This window comes from Accipiter gentilis, chromosome 19 (genome assembly GCF_929443795.1).
Source record: "Accipiter gentilis chromosome 19, bAccGen1.1, whole genome shotgun sequence".
Taxonomy (NCBI): Eukaryota; Metazoa; Chordata; class Aves; order Accipitriformes; family Accipitridae; genus Astur; species Astur gentilis.
The window spans coordinates 17,104,640-17,128,967 of NC_064898.1; the positions used below are offsets into that span (position 1 = coordinate 17,104,640).

The following is a 24,328-nucleotide window of genomic DNA, read 5'->3' on the forward strand; positions in this document are numbered from 1 at the left end:
ACCATTAGCATTACATAAACCGAATCCTTCACTGTACACAAAACAACTTCAAAAAACACCACTTTTTGTTGCTTCTTGGAATGTTTAAGGACAGGCTTTGTGATGGTGCTGACGTAACTACATTGGAAGTCAAGGGATTTTACAATTTATACTCTGTAAATGGAAGTCCTTTGAGTCCCTTTTGGGCCTCCAACAAAGTCTCTAAAACAGTAAGAAAACAACCCAAAACACCATTACTTGGGCAGAAACTCTTCAAAGTAGAAGAAAACATCCAAATTGGAACGATGGTTGCTGTTCCTACAAGTTACAATATTGCACCCTAAATTATCTTTCCCTTAGGATGTACACATACAAATAAAGATACTATTTTTTTTTCCAGAAGAGACAGGGAAAAAAAGAAAGATTGGGTATCAACATTTTAATTACTGGAGAGGGATTTCAGCAGTACAGCATATGCCAAACAAACAACAGGGTTGTTTAAAAAAAAAAAATTTTTAAAATATGCCTCTGACTTAAGTTTGATAAAATTGGTTACACAGACTCCAGCATCATGCTATCAATAGGCTTTTTATACACACAGGAATATACCACATAAACCTTTAACGGTTTCCTCTGAAGTCTTTTTTGCATTCTTTGACATCTATAAAATACCTAGTTTTACATATACAAAGAACATTGTCTCCTGATAATAGCTGTTAACGGGGATGGAGGAATTACACTGCAACATCACCCAAAACTAGAGGATTCTCCAGATTATGGACTTACACATCAACCTACCTCAAACCGATAACCCAAAATAGTTTTCACTCCCTTAGCCTGCTGCTTATGTTATTTATCCACCCTTTTAAAGCACAACAATAATTGGTTTGGGATTATAAAAACACTTAAGAGATGGGAAGATATTGCAGTTACATGCAAGGCATGAAGATTGTTTCTATAAGCAATTTAGAAATAGAATGTTTTGAAGTTAGAAGGGAGCTTCCTAAATCCTATTTGCTGTGACCACAGGTAGTCTTAAAGTATAAGCCTCTTCTGGCTTTTTATATATATATATTTTTTTTTTTTTTTTTTTTTTTTTGTACCAGCATCTGCCAGCTAAAGAGAAAGAGAAGTATAATAGACACAGGTTAGTTGCTTGCGGCTTTAAACATGAATAGTGTGTGTTTCCAAAAATTGTATGTGTGTATATATATGCACATAAAGATAACTGACCAGGAACATTTACATTATAAATATATCTATTACTTAACATATTGTGCTGCATTTCCCACTACTGTTCAGCTTTCTGTTGGAGCACCTTAAAACACTGAAACACCTGATTCTTGGTAAATCAGAGCTTCAGAAATGTTTAGATTACTACTAGCTGCATTTGCAATTTCAGATTGGTCCTTTTCCTTAGAATACATGAAATAAAGTTAATTTGAATTAATCTGCAAAATATTAAAAAATACTTTTCCTGCTATGAGCTGCAGTTAACTTAATGCTGCTGTAGAATCATGAACTTTTAATCTACTAAATTAATTACTACATTGTAATCTAAAAGTTCATTCCTTCCTCTCTCTTCCCCCCCCTTTATTTTGTAGATAGATAAAGCAATTCTATAATCAGACTAAGTATCACAGCATGCAGTATATAATGACTATTGACATGACTTAACAGTGGAAAAGGGAAATACAACAGTTTCTTGAAGGACACAATGTATAAAAGACAAATGAGTAAGAGCAGAGAGATTCTAACACATATACCTCAAAAAAATTCTAATCAATTCTTGGAACTTCCTTAATCTACTCAAACTTACAAAATGATGGATATGCATAAACACATATTTGGAAATGTATTTAAACTGACAGTTTCAGCCAGAGTTGATATTTCTTCACTAACATCATAATTACTGCACAAGAAATAAGGAACATAGTATCCATTACAGTGACTTGAATATGCAGGTCTGCTTTTGTATTAGTCATAACTGGTGAGGAAATAAAGAACTTCACAGAATTTAGGAGTTCTACCCATGAAAGGTGGTGGAGAAGACAGTGTGTGAGAGAGCAGCAGCAGAGTTAAGACATTTCAAAGTAGGACTGATAGAGAAGTGAAGAGGTCCTTCCCTGTTTCAACACAGCAAACCCACCTCAACGGTTGGTATTTACATATTGGCAACAGGTTCATTTTGAAAGCATTGATCTGACTATACTGTACATACCTGGAGTAACATTTTCTTTCACAGCCTCTTCTTCTGATGTAATGTTGTTTAGACCATTTGTTTCAAGACTTTCAGAAGGCAGATTGCTGCTTTGCATATTCAAACTGGAGTTTCCCACTTCTAGAAATGTAGACATGTCTTGACTTTTTGTTGAAAATTTTGAAGTCTAGTGGCAAAAAAAATAAACCTTGATTTAAGATTTATTTTCTCAGAAATATGAAGGATAAAAAGTTAAAGGTAATATTTGATTTCTGGATCACATTTCTGCTACAACCAGCAAAAACACTTCCAGTTCTACATATATTAAAAATTATTGTATTTCTTCTAAACAGAAGACAGTATAGGGATTATACATTTAAATCTTACAGAAAACTTAAGCCAAAGTATTTCCTCCATCAGAGTTTTTCTGTAGTAGTACCTTGCTAAATTCTCTACTGTCTTGTGAAATTCTGGATTGAGAACAGGACGATGAAATATCAGAGTCAAGACTTGGTTCCAAAGGCTGAAAGAGCTGGTGATGGAAGTTCAGAAAAGGTCTCTCCATTTCAGGAAAATCAAGTTCAGCTGCTAGAGCTATAAGAAAAGAGGTTATTTTAAAAACAACCAACCAACGCCCCTCAAAAAAACCCCAACAGACATATCACACCTTGCTTCTATATGCAGTAAATAAAGCATATAGAATTCTGCAGGTACAAAAATACTAGCTTGTAAAAAAAATAAATCTTTACAGCATCCAATTCTTTCACTCTGATAGAATGCAGGTACAAAAAGCAGCAAGAAAGTGCTACATTGATCCAATTATTTTTTTTTTTAATGAAAAGCTTAAGTTCATAAGCAATCTGTTTGGCACTTGTGAGACTGCATCAGAAGTAGTATGGGCTTCTACATACATACATAAATGAATAAATAAAAAGAAGAAAAGAAGAAAGTTGTTAAGATGTTGCCCAGGGGTGTGTGGAATCTCTGTCCTTGGAGATATTCAGAACTTGCCTGGATGAGGCCTTAAGCAACCTGGTCTAAGTTGGCTTTGCTGTGAGCAGGAAGGAGAATTTGGACCGTGTAACTAGAAGTCCTTCCTGGTCTAGTTTAATCTACAATTCTATGATTCTAGGTTTTCAAACATTCCAGGAAGAAGCAGTTAAAATTAAAATACTAGTATTATCTTCATGATAAGTAATAAAGATGTTCTCATTTTCACGAACAGTTACATTTTTCTAGAGAGCACAGAACTCCCACCAGTCTGCTAATGTGTGTTTCATCAACTATGTGACCCTACCTGAATAGTGGAGTATTATATAGGATTATATCTACCTTCCTGAAGCGAAAGCTGTGCATAAACAAGGGATAAAATTGGCACAGATAACAAACAGCCTAGCCATAGTAGCAGGAAGCTGCACAGAACTAGACTATGATCAGACAGATACCTGGATCAGACTTTTTTTTTTTTTCTTCTTTTGCACTACACTATGCTGTGTGGACATACACATAAAGCAAAGCATGAAGAACATCAAAGCATCAAAATTCTTGCATGCAGAATCCTTCTTGACTTTAAAATATAAGTTGAACGTAAATAATACAGACTAACACACAACATTGAGTAAACTCCTTCTCATTCTGTACGATGACAGCACAGCACAAAAATGCTTTAAAATGGCAAATACCTTGGAAACGTGTATTGTCCTCCGAGTAAGAGTTCAAGTCTCCAGTACATTTCCCCAAGATCTGCTGTACCTGACTTTCTTTACAAAGGTACATCTCTCCTTCAGGCAACTGCGTTTCAGATGCTCCAGACAAATTCTTTTGCCTCTGCTGCAAGGTAAAAGGCAGCGAGGAGTTCCAAGGGTGGCTTGCTGTTTTTCTCAAAATTTGACCTTCTGTACTATCAGAAGACAATCCTGAAATAGTAAGCTAGATGTTCACAGTTTTGCGTATACACCACTTACATGCAGTCATCTGCAGATACACTGCTTAATATCCTGAAATATTCACTAAGAACTCTGGGGTTTTGTTTCTTTAATGGTCTCCTGTCGATGCTCCCACAAACCTTACCACAAATTTCCACAAATTCAAGTTGATAATATCTAATTAGGTAGTAATCAGTACAGCTTAGTACTTTTAGAGTATGTAGACTTAGGAAATACTGGAACTATAAAATCAGGAAAGAATTAATGTTGTTATTTTATGCTAGATAGCATATTTTTACCTCCTATTGCATATAAATGTGGCAATCCTTTAATGTGATCTTGAGTATCTTTATGACATCGTGCAGTATTTTTCTTCATGCTTAAATAGAAATTGCCTAATACCAACACAAGAACTCTGAGGGAATCAAGGCAACCAAAATAGTATTCCTAGTTAGTGCACCAACCCCTCTTTGTCTATACACTTACAGAAGAATTGCACAAAGCTATCAGAAAAGGTCATTATTAAGCACTGAGTGTACGGTGAAGACACAGCTAGACTTGAAAAATTTATTCGTGCAGCTGAGTAACCAAAACCTTTGGTATTTTTCTTCCACAACTAAAAAACAATGGAAAAGAAAAGCTACAAACAAATGATCTTAGAATTCTCTTTAGCTTTTTTATGTCAATAAAACACAGATTTGTCACATGAGTTATAAAGTATATTACTCAAAATAACACCAGTTTAGAACATTGGAGTTAAAATGAGCCACTGAAATCTCAGGCTGTAAAAACCATAGTCTTCAAAAATTGATTTATAAACATGGAATAACTCATACATATATGTTGTTTATGAGATCAGGTATGTGTCAGATTAACAAAATACTAAGCCTTAAAGTAAATAAATCCACAGGTCACTACTTAATCACTTTCAAACTCCCTTCCCATGTTCAGAACTGATAATGTCAGTATACAGAGGAGCAACTATGTATTTATTCTAAAGGAACTACTTTTCATTTTATGAAAAGCTAACAAGATTGAGAGGCAGACTGCAAGCAAAAAAGGATATGAACATGTATTGCCCAGGGAACTATTAGAAGTCAATATGGCATTCAAATGACATTTTCACAAATAATTTATTATCATTTGGGGATCAGGTTTTTTAAAAAATTTTGCCACTTGAAAACTGCTAGTGTTACAGTTGCTTAATAAAACTCAAGATATCCTTTGCCAAAGCAGATGTGTTATGAGGTTAAATTATTACAGAAGTAAAAAAATCATGAGCACATAATGAAACATTCCAGTTACACTCAACTCTAAGACACATTAATCATTCTCAAGTGAAGTTCAACATTAGCCTATTTCAGATGATCTTACGTCCAGTGAGTTAGACCCATTCTGCTATAAAACAAAGAGAATACACAATTTTCCTTTCACAAGAACAACCCAAACACTTACCAGTGTCAACAGGGCTTACATCCAATGTTTCAGTAGTCAAAAAGCTTCCAGTGGAAATTGTTGAAGATAAGTCACAGGGTATTCTTTGCATGAAAGGCTCTGAACCTAAGTTTGTGGATACTACTTTAGAAAGTACTTCCTAGGATGAAATAACATACCTATTACCATTTATTCAGATGTCTATAATTAAAGCTTTAAAACCACACGTTTTATTCTGAGCTCAGTTCAAGTGTAGAAGCCTTCATGTTTTGCACAGTCAGGCAAATACAGATTCATCATTGCTCAGTACAAAACATTCACACCCAATGTCCCAGACACATCATTCCCCAACAGCCCCCTCCCCTCCACACACACACACACACACGTACACGCGCATGCACACACACACAGTTATAAAGCCTCTCAGAACTGCATACAAATCATGACACCTGGAAGATTATTTTATCTTCTGGTGGTCAGATTTGGCTATTTCTCATCACAGACCCACTTGAGTAGAATTGTAGATCTCAGAGGAACGTATAAACAATACATGAAAAACTCAAGAATTCTACAAGTACTTGCAATACGGAGCCTTTCGCAGAAAGAAGACTGATTAAAAATTTAATTCTACAATACTAAGCTAAAAATATACGAAATATCCTAAAATAGTATCCTCCTTAATTTTGAGGTAAGCTCTACAAAGTCATAAAACAGAGACTGAGGTTTCTCGTACTTCAAAATTTTGAAGAATTAGATGTGAACATTTCTTACCGAACTCTGAATTAAAAACGTGCACTAAGAACACAAAAGACAAAAATCTAAGAAAACCTTCCCCTACATTTCTTGTTATATACTACCTTACATAAATATATTTAACATACCCATAAAAACCATGTACATTTAAAAGTAATTTTATATACACAGGATATACATAGCATTTTTTAAATCCTGTTTTTATCTCCTGACAAAACAATGGGATCTTTGGGTGAGGGAAAAGCAGGGGATATCATTGGTGTTGATTTTGGCAAGGCTTTTGACGCTGTCCCTCACAACATTCTTGTATCCCAGTTTGGATGTCACAACCTGAATGGATGGATGAAATGTGTGGATAATGGGAGACTGGCTGGATAATCAGGCTCAGAAGACAGAGATTAAAGGGTTACACTCTACCTGGACGTGGGAAACAGGTAGAGTATGACAGGGCTCTGTCCTAGGACCCGTCCTCTTTAACACCTTTGGCAATGACCCAGAGGAGGTGACACCACACTTTTATCAAGTCTGCAGATAACACTAAGTTGGGAGGACCATTCAATACATGAAATGTCAGGGCTGACATCTAGAAGGACCTCTTGAGGCTGGCCCTACAGGAACGTTATGAAACTCAGCAAGAGCAAATGCAAAGTCCAGCACCTGGGAAAGACGAACCCCATGCACCAGTCCAAACGGGGGCCTGCCTGGGGAGCAGCCCTGTGAAAAAGGGCCCAGGAATCTCACAGACAGCGAGCTGAGCGAAAGCCCATGGTGTGTCCTGGCAGCAAAGGGGGGGCAACAGCATCCTGCGCTGTATGAACAGGAATATAGCCAGTAGATCTATCGCAGTGACTACCTCTCTCTACTTCGTGCTTGTTATACTGCTACATCTAGATACAGCACCCAGGCTTAGCCCCCCAATACAAGATAGAAAGACTTCATCACAAAATAAAAAGTTATGTTATATGGTTATTTTGATATGACTAACCGTATTATCAAGTCTGAATGATGGTCCAGAATGTGTTGTAATTCCCTCTCCAACTTCAGCAGCAAGAACTGGTGAATCTTGAGCCACTTGAAAATCCTGGGACTGGGCTGAACACAAATGCAATAGAAGCAATAAGGAACAGAAAGCAACTTTGGAGTTCATAGCTAGCAATTTTTTGTGAACAACAGATGGCAGTAATACTCTACGGCTGCTGTCCTCGCTCACTATTAGGGCACTGATTTTGCCCATCCTTACCACTTTCTTCTCACCTACAGCATACTTTCTACTCCACTGTACCACCCGTTTAATTGGCAACCAGTGGTTCTCCTTGACCAGCCTTCCTAAAATGTCTAACTAGCATGACTCTCTCTAGAGCATGCAGGAAGAGCTAGAAGTTCATGCTTTGGCTTTGCAGAATGAAACATAGCTTTGCTAGTGTTACCACAATCATTTAATAGGGGTGGGGTGAATCTTTTGCCCTCTACCATTACAATGATTACAAAAAAGCGCAGACATTCTGAGTAGATCAGAGAAATCACAAACACTGAATTACTTAACTATAGCACTACTACTACCACAGAACTGAATCACCTTTGCCATAATTCTCTTATACATAAGTAAGATTGGTATCCACGCAAAAGAAGCACCGTAGCAGCACCAGAAAAATGCAATTTCTGTATTCAGTGCTGACTTCAAAGTTTGCACCTTCAAAGTTTGACAATTCTAAGATTGTAAATTAATTGCCAACAAACAACTCTAAAATAAGTATTCTTATTTCCAGTAATAATTTGCAAGAAAGAAGTGCTAAATATCAAATGGAAATTAAACAGTAGAAGTTAAGTAGGTACGTTTTCTCCTAATTCTACAAGGGCTGCTAGTGACAGAGACATTTCAAATCCCCATCATTTGCAAGACTCAATACTTAGGCAGATCTTGTAACATTTTGTAATCCTAACACTAGTTTGTACCTTGTACAAGGTGAAACTCAGTTACTTCCTGGAAGGTGGAGTCTTGTTCTATTTTTCCTACTACAAAAAAAAAAAAAGGGGGGGGGGGGGAAGGGGGTGAGGTATCCTCTGTGAGCCAACACCAGTGAAGTATCTATATGATGTGATACTTATGTGTCTCAAATATGAAACATTGTGAAACTCACTTGGGGGTGAGGAGTGGGGGGGTGTGGATAAATAGGTCTAAGGTTTTCTATAGCCACTATCATCTACTAGTCTACTACAAGAAAGTACAAGACATGAAAGGAAATACATCTAAAATATATTTATTTGAATTAAACCAGAAGTTAATCTATTCTTAATTTACTATGTTATTACATTAAATGCTAGCTAAGAACACTGAAGAGCACAGAACACTGGTTTCTGATCCCTTTTCTACAAGTATGTGACAAAGGTCTTCAGGTTCACAGGAAAGATAACTTTTAAAGTTCGAGTAAAACAAGCTGGCAACAAGCTCCTTGGTTGGATGTGGCAGTAGTGTGACTGGGTCAATATACACTGCAGAAGTCTGCTCTCCTTCTTTGGAACAGAATATAGGAGATAAAGGATCCTGAAAAACAGCAAGGCCTTAAAGCAAATTCCTTTAATCAGCAAGAAAACTGTAATGACTATAATCTCTTGGCATTTAAATATCTCCATAGGAGAAAAACCGTGCAGTATAAAAGATTTCTAAACTCAAAGAAAGTAATAACAAGAAGCAGTGGCTAGAAATGGCAGTCGGACATTCAGAAACTGGAAATAGTCTGTTTGTTTTTATAATTTGATAAAAAATTAAATGCTGGAACAAGCTACCAAAGAATTCTCCATTTCCTGATACCTTTACATCAAGATTAGATATTTTTCTGAAAGAAATTATTTTATTTTTGAAAGGGTATCAGCATGACAGGTAGTAATTTAGAAAACATATGAGATGAGATTCAAGCATTTAATACTTTCTTGTATATAAATTCTATGGAGAGCTATGCTACAAATGTTTCATTACTGTACTGTAATAACCTGCATTGTTCTTGTGATATTAATACAAGGGATGAACAGTAGCAATTTCATGCTATAAGCTAAATTATTTAATTAAAAATACATGCTCATATCTCATGACTTTATTACATTAATATCCTTAAAGAAAAATGTATTTGGTGACTCATAAAGGAGGGTTTTTCATTCTTCTCTCCTCCCTCCAAAATAATAGTGCAAAGTTCTTGCTCCTCACAGCTTCCTAACATTGACATGGGACTTTCATGTTTTAAGTTTCTGGCCACCACACTGTGACAAAGAATTTGTACCTAAAAATTAAGTCTGTAATATTCAGGATGCTTTTTTCTTTTTTCCCCCCAACAGAAATTGCAGTAAAATAGCAGCAATTATTTTAGGGTGCAATTTGAAAGACAAAAGACTGAACAACAAACTACCCGGTGAAGACAATATAACCCCCCCTGTTTTTAGTCCAAATCCAACCATGTAGACAAACAAAAAAAAGTTGTACTCCACACTAGTTTGCTACATTGGTGATGGATAAGACAATCTACTGCAATAGTGAATTATGGACAAATATTTTGGATTACTAAAAATAAATTGAAATCTTAGGTTACCTTGGAGCACAAAAAATAATCATGCTTGGAATAACATCTCTGTATAGAGTAGCAACACACGAAGATATTCACATCTGGAACACTGCTGCTTAAGGGGACCATTAAAGATGAAGATGAATAAAAAGAGACAAGCCTGTTGATATGTAACGAAGGAGAACTGTGGAAGAAATGTATGTATCAAATCTAGTCACCATTTTCAGGCTGACTTCTCAAGGAAATTAGGTTTATGCCGTCAAACTGCCCATCTCATCTGCAGGGTCACTTTGCAATTCCATATTAACAATTTGCATTCTGTTAGCCCATTTTAACCAAATTGAATTGGGAAGGATAAATACAGACCGTCCAAAGTTCCTAACTCATCTTGTCATACATCAGTGACAGAGGGCAATCCAAATCTTAGCTTCACTGGTGGCACTTACTGCAACATCATTTTAACAGTTACCTGTCCTCTCTGGCTGCCAACCAGCCGATCAGTTTGGACAGCACTTGTAACCACTCAATACTGAGCATAGGGATTCATCCCCCCCAACCAGCAGCATTCCTTAAGATCCATTTTATGTTCAGACATGTCCGCTTCTAAATTTGAGAGGGTAAAAGTTATTTTCTTGTTGTAATAATTGGAAGGAAGAAATACAGCTAATTATGGAAATTAAAACAAAAAAATTTTGCCTGTTACCCAAGGACAAATCTCCTATCAAAGGAAACTCACCTTTGTTGATAAAGTATCCAAGCAGATTTACCAAGTTTATCTTTTTAAGAACCTGTACAATTTTTACCTTTTTATCTTTAATGCTTTATTTTGAAAAAGCACGTGAACAGCGATTAATAGGATTTGTGCACATCTAGTGGTTCTGTAATCATGAAAGCAGTACAACTCATAAGTTGTAAAGCTTTACATTATTTGATCCAAGGCAGAAACGACCAAGAACATAACTTCAAAGAATAAGGTCAAAGATCACACGTACAAAGCACTCATTTGCTCTCACCTTTAGAGATACAATTACGTCTTGGAAACATGGGAAAATTGCAAACATGTTCTTGTTAGAATGAAGTAGCAAAAAATTTTTTGGAAAACAATTAAATAAAAAATAATCAAATCTAACATGCACTGTAGGTTTTCTTACTCAAGATACTGCACTAGTTACCGAAAGTAGCACAGAGTGCTTCCCAGCCCTCTAATTACAAAGGTAGTGTTGACAGTTTTGGTTGTTGATCTACTCAAGAGTAGATCCTCTTAAAACACATAATCAGAAAGCTTTGCCTTTTTTTTTTAATAAATATACACGTTCACATAAAGTTTCCTAATCCTCTTACATAAACCATTGCACTGTTCATATATAATACTCACCAATGTAAAAAGACACTACACTAAGATTTTATATTAATTTGGTAATGGCTGATCTAGCAATGCTTCTACAACTTACTAAGAAAAATACAAGCCTTTTCTTCAAATATTGTTAAAAATTACAAAATTCTTTAGTGATAATTTAAGTTTAAATATAGGTATATTTCAAAAAAGTATTCTGAGAATTAAAAGGAAGCAGTTGAAAGAAAATGAGCTCATATATGCTTATTCAAAACAACTTCAATTCCTAGTAAATCCTGATTGAATTGAAAAGGATGTCTCAACACAAGCTAAATGAAAAGTTTCTTAAGATGTGGGGCAATGGTGAAATTTCCATCAAAACCAGGAGGTGCATACTACATTAGCTGTATTGCTCATAAAGATGTACATCTAAGGTAGCAAAAGTTGCCGAAAACTCCTTTGCAGTTCTAGTAATGTATTTATTTTAGATGGATACTGAAAACTGTACTGGAACATGAGATGCTGTCATCTTGTAACAAGCTTCAAATTGCTTTAGTCAATGTTTCACAAATTTTGTGTAACCGTTCCCAGAAAGTCAGGCATAGCATTTCTCAATTATAGCAATGATAAACTGCATTTCATTTTGGAAGAAATTTGAAGAGAAGCAAGTGCATTGCAACTGAAAGTAGTGGAGCCTTTGAGTTAAAGTTATTCCAAGACCGGAAAGACAAGCTAAATTTGTATATGCAGTAGGAATTAAAAACCTTGACATACACTTGTTAGTCCAATCTCTTCCAAAAATTCTTAGTAACCCACTTTCTTTGTTTACCTAAGACTAGTCACCTTTGCCCTTTTATAAAGCCAGTCAAGCTACCAATAACGTGCTTAGTAGGTTTCAACAACCCTGTAACAGAACTATTTTGAACAATCACAAAACGCTTTATAACAAAACCAACTTTTTTTTTTTTTTATAACCGTAACAACTTGCTTTAATTTATGGAATCAGACTAACTTTGTCACATATGGAAACAGTCTATCAAACGTGTAATCTCTAATAAAAGCTCTTCACAGATGAACAGAAAAGATCAGAATTAAAGTAATCCTTACATTATTACTATTTTTATTTGTCTCAACTAACACCTGACTCTTTCAAAGTTGTTTCTTTGAGCTAAGGATAACACTCAGCCTTCTGGTTTTTGTCTCAACTGTATTTTTAAGTGATTTCTTAGGCACACTGATCTTTCAGTGGACATCTACATTAGCATGCTAACACTCCAGAGTTCTTTTTAAGCATTAATTTCCTTTGCGTCAACACAAGGAATCACTGGGTACTGAATCAGGCACACCATAGGTCTGCTCAAAACAGGTTCCCACCTGGCGGAGCTGCAGACCTGAACAAACCCCAGTCTGGGCAGAAGGTACCTCCCTCAGGATGAAGACACCACGGTGGCTTTCTACAGCGGTCTGCTCCCTATGCATGCATGGGATTCTGCTGGTAAGGGCAGTGCAATCAGGCAATACAAAAGAAGTTTCTTTACAGACAGTTCTACAAGGTACATACAGATACAAAGCACACGCCTTGGATGAGAAACTGTTGACTAGCAATGAAGTGTGGACTTTTACTAGAATGGTAATGGATGACAAAAAGAAAAGATAAAAACTGAGTCATTCTGAGACACATGCTTATCGAAACACCCTTTTCTACACTTAAAATTACACAGTATTTAAATAGCACTGCCTGTTCTTTAACAAGTCAGGTCATACGCTACAAATAAATAGCAGTAGAATTAGCAGTGCTGAATGGTATTTTCCTCAAAGGAAGAGGATTTCCTCACCTGAAACACGAATTTTCAAGGAGTTACCATCAGCACCTCTTGTAATAATCTACTTGACTGTTCACTTTGCCTTGGACTTCCATTAGATATTTGTTCCTCATACTTTGTTATGCTCAAAAGTAACCTGCCTTCTTCACAAAGAGCATGACTGTAACATTTCACATATGCAAACTCCCCAATGGTCAAAATGGGAGAAGATTCTCCACCTACAGAAACTGTTTTATCTGAATTTAAAATACTTGTAATCAGTTTAGATACAGAAATGCAGTGTTTTGCACTTCATGAAAAACATTAAGACGCACATTCTATTCTACAGAAATAACCTGCTGAATTTGTACAGTGCTCCATTTTAATAAAGTTAGCCATATCAGGTCAGTAAAAACCTTTGCATTACACAGTCTATGGATTATACAGATTAAAAGATTATACAGGTCATAGACTTGTAAAAAAATAATTCCTAACTCAACCAAAATATTTATTCCCCAAAAATTCAAACAAATTTTTCCACCAAAACTTTCAAGTCCAGAGGCAATATAACTTCACTGTTCTGGCTTAAAAAGTTTTCTTCCCAACCTGCCCCACACAACAACCCTTGTTGGCCACTCAATCCAGTGAAAAAAAAAGAAGTTCAACTTTTCACCATCTACCATGACCAATTGTTAGATAACATAGGAATAAATCACCTGTGGATCATAATGAGATTACACAGCAAATGGACATTCCCTACTCTAGAATTCCACTGGATAATATTTCAGAAAACTTTTTTGGTACGTATGTTGGGGTTTTTTTGTTTTGTTTTTTTTTGTTTGTTTGTTTTGTTGTTTGTTTTTTTTTTTTTTAATTAAGATGTGTAACACTAAGCTAAGCACTTTTGAGAATATATTCTTCAATCAAACCTTCACCAACAAAACTCGTTTTCTAATGAAGATAGCAAATTGGTCCAACAAGTATTATTCTGCATAAACTGATGCTGACTAGCATTACTTTTCTTTAATTAAAGATGTCCCATATCAGCTGTTTCATTATTTCACTCAAGATGAATACCAGCCTGACAGGCCTACAATTACTCAGATTTTTCTGCTTAGCCCTTTTAAAAAAACTGGCACAATATTAAAACTTTTGTAAAATACACAATAAATTTTAGCTATGAAGAAACTAAAACTAAAAAGTTTACATTTAGAAAACATCAGTTTGTTGTACCTGTTAATTAATGTTCCTTACAGAGAATTACAAAGCATTGCATGCAGACTGTAACAAACATGCTTAGAAAATGATAATTGCTTTATGTAGTTGCTATCCGAAATTTTTACAAAGAGTGTTTTGTAATTAAAAAACCCAAAAAGATGGTCTAAAAATTTCTGTAGAAACTTGATATAACTCCTTATTTAAAGATTTCACACTTACTTTCCTGGTATGCTCAAAACCTAAACATTTAAACACTGTCCATCAGTTCTGATGGTTTTCTTTACAATTATTGTACAATTGTCTATTAACACTGACCCTGCCCATCAGAAAAATCAACAAGGAACTTAAGTCATGGAATTGTAAGTCAGTGAATTTTCTTTTCTTGGTGAAATTCTGTTTTATGTTTTTCTAGACAGACAATGACAGGATAAGCTTTTCTTAACTATAACTCACTTTGCTAGTATGTAAATTGTACCTTAAAAAAAGACAACAGTATGAGCTGTCATTTCACAATCAATCATCTCAAAGACTCTTCAGAAAAGATTAATTTCCTCCAATCTGTATTTCTCAGGAACAGCAGCATTTATTATGTATTTTATATCCATATATATATTTATATATTTTACCTGCAAAAGAAATGTTGCAACTCTTCGGCGTGTCTACCTCTGGTATAACACTAAGTTCGTGTTGTTCCAAATCAAGCCCTAACTTGACTTTTGTCACAGGTGGTTTGGAAGATTTCCATTTCTGTTCTCTACATAGAACTTTCTCAGACTGTTCTGTAAAACAAAGTTTTGCACATTGGAATAATACATATGTATCAAATTAACTTGGGAGATGGAAGAGAAATCCATCTCATCTGCAAAATGAGAAAAATTATAATGAAAAATACTTTATGGCCTTACCCGTTTGCTCAGCTGGACTGATGCACTGTGAAATCATTTCACTTCCATGAAATTTACTCCTGCCACAATTCTCTGGCTGGTAGTCTTCTGAGACTTGGAAAAACTCAGTCCTATTAATCCAGTCAGGCTTTTGTGCCTTCGTCATTTCTTCATTTGTGCACATACGTCTCACCTTAAAAGGAGCAGAGGGCTGGGGTGAAGCAATTGTATATAAGACTATATTTATACGCAGTTATCAAACCAGCATCTTCCATTTATCAAACCACATTAGACCAGAATACTTAGCATTTTTAACAGGAACAATTCCTGAAAAGTCTGCTTTTAGTTTTTCAGCTTCTGAATTCTGGAATTTTAGCTGGAGACTGTAAAAGCAAGAGACAGGGACTCTAGGCAATAGTTATTTTTCTAAGATGGCTTTTGTTTAAAAAAAAAAAAAAAAAAAAAAAGGAAAGGGGGGGCAGGCAAAAGGACCTTCTTTAGAAACTCAAAATAAACTTGGATTTTTCTTCTGTTACCCAGGAACAAGAAAAATTACAAGTCAAGAGGGCAGCTGCCAAACCAATTTCCTAACGGGTACACATAAATAGACAAACTTTAAAAAATAATCTATTCAAAATGCTTACAATATCCTTTGCAGTACTGCTTAACTATTTTTAATACAAAAGCTGTTTTACACATATAGCTGCATTTCTAGAGCTGAAGAAAACTATACCTGCAGATATTTCAGACAACATAACTATTTCAACAGGCATTATGCTCAGAGACCAAGCACAGAAGTTCATACTATTTCTGTTAGACTGAACAAAACGGCGCTCTTGGGGCTTACAGAAAAGAACTACTGATTACAAATCACAAGTCCTAATTAAAATTTTCATTATGTTAAATCACCTAAAACTATCAACACTCCATGGAATACTTCGCTAATTGGTAGCATTCACTCAAGTTTGATCACCTACTAGATGACTCACCATGCAAAGCATTTATAAAGCTTACCTGCTTGTTCAGAAATTCTTTCAAAGCCTCTTGATGTCTCTGCATCTGTTCCTTCAATTTATCTTGCTTCTGTAAAAGTAGTTGTTCTTGTATTTTCTGTCTAGAAAGAAGAGCTTCTCTTTGTGCATCTAGCTGCTCTTGCAATTCTTTCAAATACTTTTGCTGAGCTTGGATGCTTTCTGATGAGGCCAACACTCTGTCCCTTAAATTCAGTATACCAGAATAATTTAACAAAGATGCCTCTCCTGGTTTTGATATCAAGAATTCCTCAACACTCTGGGCTTTAGATTCTTCATGAGATGAAGTCATGGGTTCAGAAAGATTGAGGAGTCGTTCAAGCCTTGTTTTGATGGTGCTCTCTGCAGATCCCTGCTGATACACCGAAGGATCAACTGAGACTTCCTCAAGTATATGAGATCCCTTTGTTGCTGGCATGAGGGGTGTCTTAAGTGGAGGGTCTTCTCCAGCTTCTCTCTCTGTTTGATGGTTAGACATCTTCTGAGATGACTCTTTAAAGTGCACTGTTTCTGAAGGCTCAGAGGAACCTTCTGCAGGCAAAACGAATCTAACGTGTTGTACGCATGCTTCTGGTTGCATTCTTACTGCAGTGATGTCTTTCGTGATTAACCCTGATGGTAACTGGAACTGAGATGGTTCTCTGAGGTGATTACTGGAGTTTTCCAACACTCCCACTTGTTCCTGTGAAGGACAGCCACACGGCAAGCAAAAGTCTCCATGCTTCAATTTTGATGCTTCTAAAAACTGCACATGTCTGCCAGGACAAACATTACGCATTTGCTCTTCATGTTTCTGTGAAGATGGTTTTTCCAACATATGCAATGTTCCTGAAAACACAGGTAGCGACCGTGCATACTCTTGTGCATGAACTTGTTCAGATGACTGGTATTGTGTTGGTTGCACTCCTTGCCTCTGTAGAAGTGGTTCCAAGACAGCCTTTAGATTAATTGATTTTGATTCCACCATGCTTGAAGATGTTGCAGAAGTAGACAAGTATCTTTGCTTCAACTTATTCTGATACTCCTGTATACGCTTTCTAGCTTCTTCAATGGAGTGTTTGTGCAGCCTGAACAGAAAGAAAACATGAACCCTTCCAGAGTGGTGCAAAGATAAACATCAATTTCAACAATCAATGCTATTCAAATTACTTTGAAACAGGCAACTCAGACTTCTGTTTCATAAAGGTATTTACCTATTTTGCTGCAGAAGGCGTTGTTGGTAATTACGAATCATCTGTAAATGGCTGTCTTCTCTAGGACTCCTGGTTTCTGGCACAGTAGTATTACCAGTCTAATCAAAATAAAATAAGTTTAAGTGCACATACACAAATAACTCACAGACAACTATTAAAGCAACAACCTTAAGCTGTATATTCTTTCTCCTAAGTTTACAGAAGCCACTCTGTACCACCGTTTGACGTCTGTGAGATTTCAGCCTGAGGCAATGAAGCTAAAGCAGTTTCTGGAACAGATGGCCTACAGCTACAGTCTCTCTTGGCAAGTCGAGCATACACCGTCAAAGTCAATGGTGCTTACAGCAGCTTAGCTCAAAGAGGTAAATGTACCCAGTAGCAAATTCAGGGAGCAATGATCCAACAGAGCTGCATTTTCAAGGCAATCAGATTCTCAGAAAACTACAGGTTGTGCAAGTGATTCAAGATTTAAAAAAAGAAAAGACTGCTTTCCTTCAACATCCTCAATAAATTCCTCTTCTTTAAGTAGCTGTTTAAGATTTAGACAGAAAGAGATGTAGAAATCTTCCCGCTCCCCGCCCCCCAAGATTGTTTTTTCCCTTCTTGAAAAATGATACCTGTGCATGCATAATCATTATATGACTCTAATCAGATTTTACTAACAGGTATTTTAAACAGAGATGCTGTCCCTAGGATTATGCAAAGACAATCCAATATTCAAAGTCCAGTGATATCATTGAAATACAAGCTTCTACATTAGACAAAAGAAAGCTTTTACATGTACAAATTTCTGATTCATAGCCTAAGAAATAAAAATGGATTGTCTTAATTGATATAATTTAAAATTGGCAAATGGTACTCTAAATTTTTATAATAAGGATAGTTAAAAAGCTACACACAATTTTCTACAATTCTTCACCTCATGTTCCACTTTGTTCTGCTGATCTGTAGAAGGAACACTGTGGCTTTGTACCAGCTGACTTTGCTCTTCCTCCTCTTTTTTTTTCTTAGCCTCCTCTAAACAGGTTTGCATTTGGATCTTCAGAAAATCAGCTTCCAAACGTGCTCTCTCTTCTTCAATTTGTTTAAGTAAGGCCAGCTGTTCCTGTTTCTGTTGCTCTAGTTGCTCATTCTATTGAGAATAAAAATGAGGGTCAACCTCCAGAACTGAATGACAAAAAAAAAAAAAAAAAAAAAAAAAAAAAAAAAGAAAAAGAGGAAGAAAAAAGAGAGCCAGACACCACCACACACAAAACTTTGTTCCAACTTACAGCAGAAATTTTACTGGTTGTGACAGACGAATCCAAACTGTAAGAGGCCTTTAAAAATAGCTCCAAAGTTTACAAGAATAATTTTGTTTTACTGGCTAGATATTTCTAATAGTCCCTGAATCCATTTACTATTGCACTATTATCTGTTCTCAAATTAATAGAACAGATAAAATCAGAATCTAAACATTCAAGATACATTATCATTTTCCAGAGACTGCAAAAGAAGTCCTTTTAAATTGAATTCAGAAATCTACTTTGCATTTTATAGAGCTTTTCATCAAGAGTTCAACACATTTAAATGTTAATTCAAGCCTTACAAAACTTCTGAAATAGCTAATGTATAACCACTTTAAGAGCACTCCATAAATCTCTGAAGGGATTTGTTTATTTTTATTCTCTATCCATGTACCTATCAGCTACAAATCACTTAGATCCAGGCATAGCAACAGCATATATACTTTTAAAATGGAAGTGAAGAAAGATTTCAAAGTACTGGCAAAGATGAAGTGGACAACAGCCTTTAATGAGACAGTCTGAATGGGGATGTCAGGAAGAGTGACCCGAGAAAAAGCTAGACCTGAGAACAGTTAACATGGACATAGCAATATATACATGCCCGGCCCTGGGCAGGTGCAAAGTGAGAGAAAATTAATGTTAAAGAAAGTAACCACACTTTCACAGAGTATCTGCTGCTTTTTATCCACCACCCCCTCCGCCCCCCTCCAAACCCATAATATTTTGTCAAATTTTTGTTTCCTGAATGTCTGAACTTTAACTCTACAATTAAGGCTGCACTAAGACTGAATTTCAACTTTATGTTTTTTAAATTGATAAACCACCAATAACAGCTGGTAGGTGTCTAAGGATACAAAAAAAAAGAAAGTATAATGAAACGTATGCAATACATATAATGAAATAATACACAAAGTTATTATTTTCTAAATATAATAAATTTAGCATTCCCATAGACACAAAAGACTTTCTGCATTTGTTTCCTAGTTAATAAAAAACCCCACCAAACCTAAGAACCCCCCAGAATACTCAAGGTTTGTAAGCTTTTCCTGTCACTCTAAACACAATCCCACAGACCTTCCTATGTTATTACACAGAGTCAGTAAAGTTTTCAGACTTGTATATTGTTGACTACATCCTCCCTAAAGCAAAGGTATTAATCTGCAATTGGGATTCTCATTTAATCACAGAATGGCATCCCTTGCCTATAGCACTTGTTAGATTTTAAGAAACTGAGTTTTTCCACTCCATTCTAAATTCCAGCTAGAGTTTAGTAATTTTTAAAAAGACACAGAGGCTAAGTATAGAAAATGTTACAGTAAAAGTTTAAGTGTTACAAGTATCATAAAAGGGTCTATAGCTGCTGGATAACCTGAAGCATTTTCAAGTCTTTTGTAAATAACTTTTTTTATGCCATAACTGAGATAGGAATAAGTACACACACACACTTACCCACTTTTGTCTCTCCTTTTCCATTCTAATTTTAGCTGCTTGTTCTTGAGGATGGATTAGAATTGAATTTTCAGCTGCAACTGTATTTTCCAGCATTTTCACAGAGTCTAAAATGTACGTTATTTAACTGTAATTGCAGTCAGAAAGAACCCTGGATCTTCTTCACATCTTGCTTTACAGTTTCCCAAGCTCTCTAAACAAAATGCCTAAGATGCTCTTGAAAAGATTACCATCTCCATCCCACTACTCTGCCTGTCTCTGTAAGCTGGAAAATCATTTTTTTTATATTATTTACGCCTTTAATGGCCCTTTATCATGCGTCTTTCTTAAATATACAGTAATGGCCCAGGTCCAACAGGACTGAAGATTGCTTCTACCCAGATCACTCAGAAGCCTAATAGCAAGATCAGCCTGAGGAATAAAAAGCCATACATTAACCTCTCGGAACAAAGAGGGTCTAAAACTGGCACTCTCCAGGCAAATGATTTAACATTTGGCTGTTGTACAAGAAGCAAGTCTTCATCCTGTACTATTAGCTTCAAATAGCAGCACATTTTCCCCAGAGGCATGTTTTCACTCATGCTACATTCTTCAATCCCCAGGAATTATGCTGGTGTATCCACGTACACGATTGAACAAAATCACTTAATCTCATTTTAAAAAACAAGCAATGTATGAAAGTAAAAAAAAAACCCAAACCCGCCACAACTTGATCACTTTAATACTTCAGAAATCCCACTTGGCATACAAGTTCACCAACTTCAGCACTAGCATGACCAAAAGAGCACAAAGGATAGAAATGGGAAATGACTCCAAAATGATTTGGCTAGTAAACAAAATGGAATGTCTAATTGCTACAAATTCCAGTTTTACAAAGAGGCTTTTCAGAATGGTGCCTAGAAGCAGAAAAAAAACCTCCATGGCTTCAAGACACAGCAGATCATGCTTGCCTTGTGCATTTCTAGCTGTGAACCTCTGAAGCATCTGGCTTTTCTAGTCCAACAGGTACAGAACTTCAATGGCCAATTTTGCACTTGGGAATTCTACTCCTAGAGGCAAACATCTATTAAAGCATGGCAACACTAAGTGTAACAACAATTTGGGTGAGATTTAGAAGATATAAAGGTATTTTGGACATCTTTTCTCCACAAGATCCTAATGGGCAAACTGGACATAAGAGCAAAAACCTCTCCTATTTGTGGTTTCAACAAATGCACAATGCACTGTGGGAAAAGACAGGAGAATTGTACTTTCTGGCAACATGACAAAACACCACCACTGAAAATCCATTAAACAGTTTTGTTACAGTCCACCCTTACAAGTCTTCTTGCTTCTACATAAAAAATTTTGATGCAAGTATGCAATTACGTACCTTTGGCTTCACATACTGTATTTTTCTGTTGCTCATAGTTAAGTTCTAAATCACATAATTGTCTCTCTTCGCTAGCAATTGTGCCTGATTCAATAGTCTCAATTTCACTTTGAATCTCTTTCTCACTTTTTGATGTCCACTCCTCTTTTTGGCTTCTGATCTTGTTCAGCAATTTCTTTAAGGCAAGTTTTGACTGAGGTTGGTGAGTTTTTGCTTCTTCATGATCTATAAAGAATATATACTGTTAAGAGTTTTGGGTAATAAATATCTTCACATCATAAAACCAAAAAACCCTCTTTTTTTAATTGCTTATATAGTTGGACAAATATCTCAGGTATATTACCAAGTTTTAAAAGGTTAACAATATTTTCTCTTACCTGCAAAAAAGCAGCAGCAATTTGTCTCTGCATGCTATAAAAGGAGGGCTAAGCTAGTTGTACTCTTTCACTCCTAGGCTGTACTGTTGCAGAAACAAGCAGTACTGTGCCCCTGCCTGCTTCTATGTTCCTGTCCTCTCCTTTGTATTAGCACTGGCAACACAATGCACCACAGACCAAAAAATAGATTCTGCCAGCAAAGGGATATGGCAGAAATGCTTGGCCAAGCAGCAAGTTCACTAACACACTTCTTGTTCACATCACATTATCCTGTACACACCACAAGTGAAGGAGTACACACATGCAACTCTTGCAGCTTACTCGTAATATGGAGCAACTCAATCACAAACCTGAACATAAAGGACATACTGTAAGTAGACTTCCATACAAAGTCAAACGTTAACTTTGAAATATTTCAAAGCACAAAAATGAAAAATATTTAAGTTCACATACCAGCATCATCCCATAATTTACACTAATTATATAGGAATAATTATGGCTACTAACAGTGTAGTTCTTACAACAATTATAAATTATTCTCACTATACTAATAAACTGAAGTATATTAGAAAAATAAGTCACATTATCATTTTTAAATTCATAATCATTAGCATATTATCATCCATGGTAAACATCATAGACCACTTGATACTGAAATACTTCACAGGCATTACAGAATTTTAAGTACTTAAGACATTTTAGTTAATACTGGTTAATTTATTTGATAAATTAAAACACTTCTACTATAAACCCAAAAAGTTTAAGTTAAATGTCAAATTGAAAAGCTTTACTTTCTGATTCATTGGGGACCTCCTCTTCTATCATCTGTCCCAATTCTTCTCGAGTATCACAAGCAGATTCTGGTTGAGCGTTACAAGCAGATTCTTGCTCCAAAGAGATATCTAGATCATTATCTTGAGATCTATCAGAAGGGGGTGGCAAAGGTTGTGGCTCAAACTGCAAAATCAGGTCTCCTTTCATTTCTAATTAAAAGAACACAACCACATAAGACGACCAATTGGAACAAAGAGCAAGCAACATTGCAAGACCACACTCAGCACAGAAATGCCTAAGAATATCAATAGCTTGTTTCACAACAGATTTAATCCAACTATTCTTTCTTTCCAAAATAGAAGCTTCAGAATTGTTTAGATCATTAGCCATCTATTAATTCAGAAATTCCACAGGGTTTTCCACTAGAATATGCTGTCTTTCAGAATAAAAGTTTATGTGATAAAAGGCTCATCTTTACACAAAAAGCAGCACATAGGAACAATTACACACAGGAGGATCCCAGTAACTTCATCAGGGAAAAGATGCATCCTGACCTGGCTGCTCACCAGGCTGTCACAGGATAGTGATTGATCACATGGTCCAGGTGTGAAATTCTGTAAGACTAGTCAACCGGACTCCCATGACCACCTTACCAACTGATGGGGTGACTGTCTACAAGGGGTGTGGGACACACGGGAAGATCATCTTTGGATTGTATAATTATAGATGTTTAGGGGAGGAACCAAAGGCAGGGAAAGGAAAGGATCAAATTAGTCTGGGGAGGAGCTAGTGTGAGGAAAAATGTAAGAGTAAGGGGATAAAAGGGGCCAGTCAGTACACTTGTCTGGCCATGCACTGCGCTCAACAGTCTGCCCTGTCTTCTCACTAAATTCCATTTCTGTTTTCCTGGGTGAGGAACCCTCTATTTTGTATGCATACATGTGTGTATGGATACATAAGGGCCAGCAACTGGAGTGGGGACCAAAAGTCACAGGGGCACCTGTGTCCAGAGCACTGCCAACTGCAGAAACCAGAATGAGTGCATATTATGCGGGTATGAGTATCAGCATGCAGTGGCTAGCACATTGCAAGCCAGACTAGCCAGCAAGAATAATAAGAGGCTTAGGAGCTAGGTATCAAGCAGCCCTAAGACTGGGCTGGATACTGGGGAGGCCTGGGGATCTGCAAGCTGGCAAGAGGAGGGGTCAGGAGATCCAAGCATCCAAGCCAGCTACAGGGGAGACCATGGGGTCTCACAGTGAACTAAGAAACCTGCCAATACGTGTGTGTGCATCTCAAAGACAACTGGAGACAAGAGGATCCAGGGTCAGCTACTGGATAGACTAAGTATTTAAGGTCAGTTACCACAGGGATCCATAGCATGTGCATGTCTGTGCATACGTTCACACACCCAACTAGTTCTGTGCAGCAACAACTGAAGTGGAGCAGCAGGCCTTGGGGTTTCATATGCCCAGGAGCCAGCAACTGGGGAGACCAAGGATTGAGGGCCAGCTGCTAGGCAGAGTGAGTGTTTAAAGCGACTTACCGAGTGATCCATAGCACATATTTGAGCATACCAGTGCTTATGTGGACATATGAGGTAACTAGAAGGCTACAGGGTGCAGGATGAATTACTGGGTAGACTGAGTGTCTAAGACCAACTGCTGGAGGGATCCATACTGTGTATACAGATGTATATCCCACTAAAAGGCCTCCATCCTGATCAGCCAGAGCAGTGAACGGGATGAGGCCATTTGCATTTAACGC

At 36.5% G+C, this 24,328-nt stretch overlaps 2 protein-coding genes and 1 non-coding gene across 3 annotated transcripts in view; 1 reads left to right on the plus strand and 2 right to left on the minus strand.

Moving 5' to 3' along the window:
- The window catches only part of TAF1D (TATA-box binding protein associated factor, RNA polymerase I subunit D), an 815,997-nt gene that overhangs the window by 22,732 nt on the left and 768,937 nt on the right, over window positions 1-24,328 (plus strand). The window lies entirely within an intron of this gene.
- CEP295 (centrosomal protein 295) overlaps window positions 1-24,328 on the minus strand; it is a 46,646-nt gene that overhangs the window by 6,415 nt on the left and 15,903 nt on the right. The window contains 13 exon segments of the mRNA XM_049823606.1: window positions 2,201-2,366; window positions 2,619-2,773; window positions 3,862-4,095; window positions 5,560-5,698; window positions 7,277-7,383; window positions 14,822-14,974; window positions 15,101-15,272; window positions 16,094-17,177; window positions 17,304-17,401; window positions 18,223-18,435; window positions 20,039-20,145; window positions 21,411-21,635; window positions 22,579-22,770. Coding sequence (XP_049679563.1) covers window positions 2,201-2,366; window positions 2,619-2,773; window positions 3,862-4,095; window positions 5,560-5,698; window positions 7,277-7,383; window positions 14,822-14,974; window positions 15,101-15,272; window positions 16,094-17,177; window positions 17,304-17,401; window positions 18,223-18,435; window positions 20,039-20,145; window positions 21,411-21,635; window positions 22,579-22,770 — 3,045 coding nt within the window.
- Window positions 5,960-6,043, minus strand: LOC126048530 (small nucleolar RNA U2-19). Its single transcript, XR_007508885.1, has one exon. It is a non-coding gene; the product is annotated as a small nucleolar RNA U2-19 (small nucleolar RNA).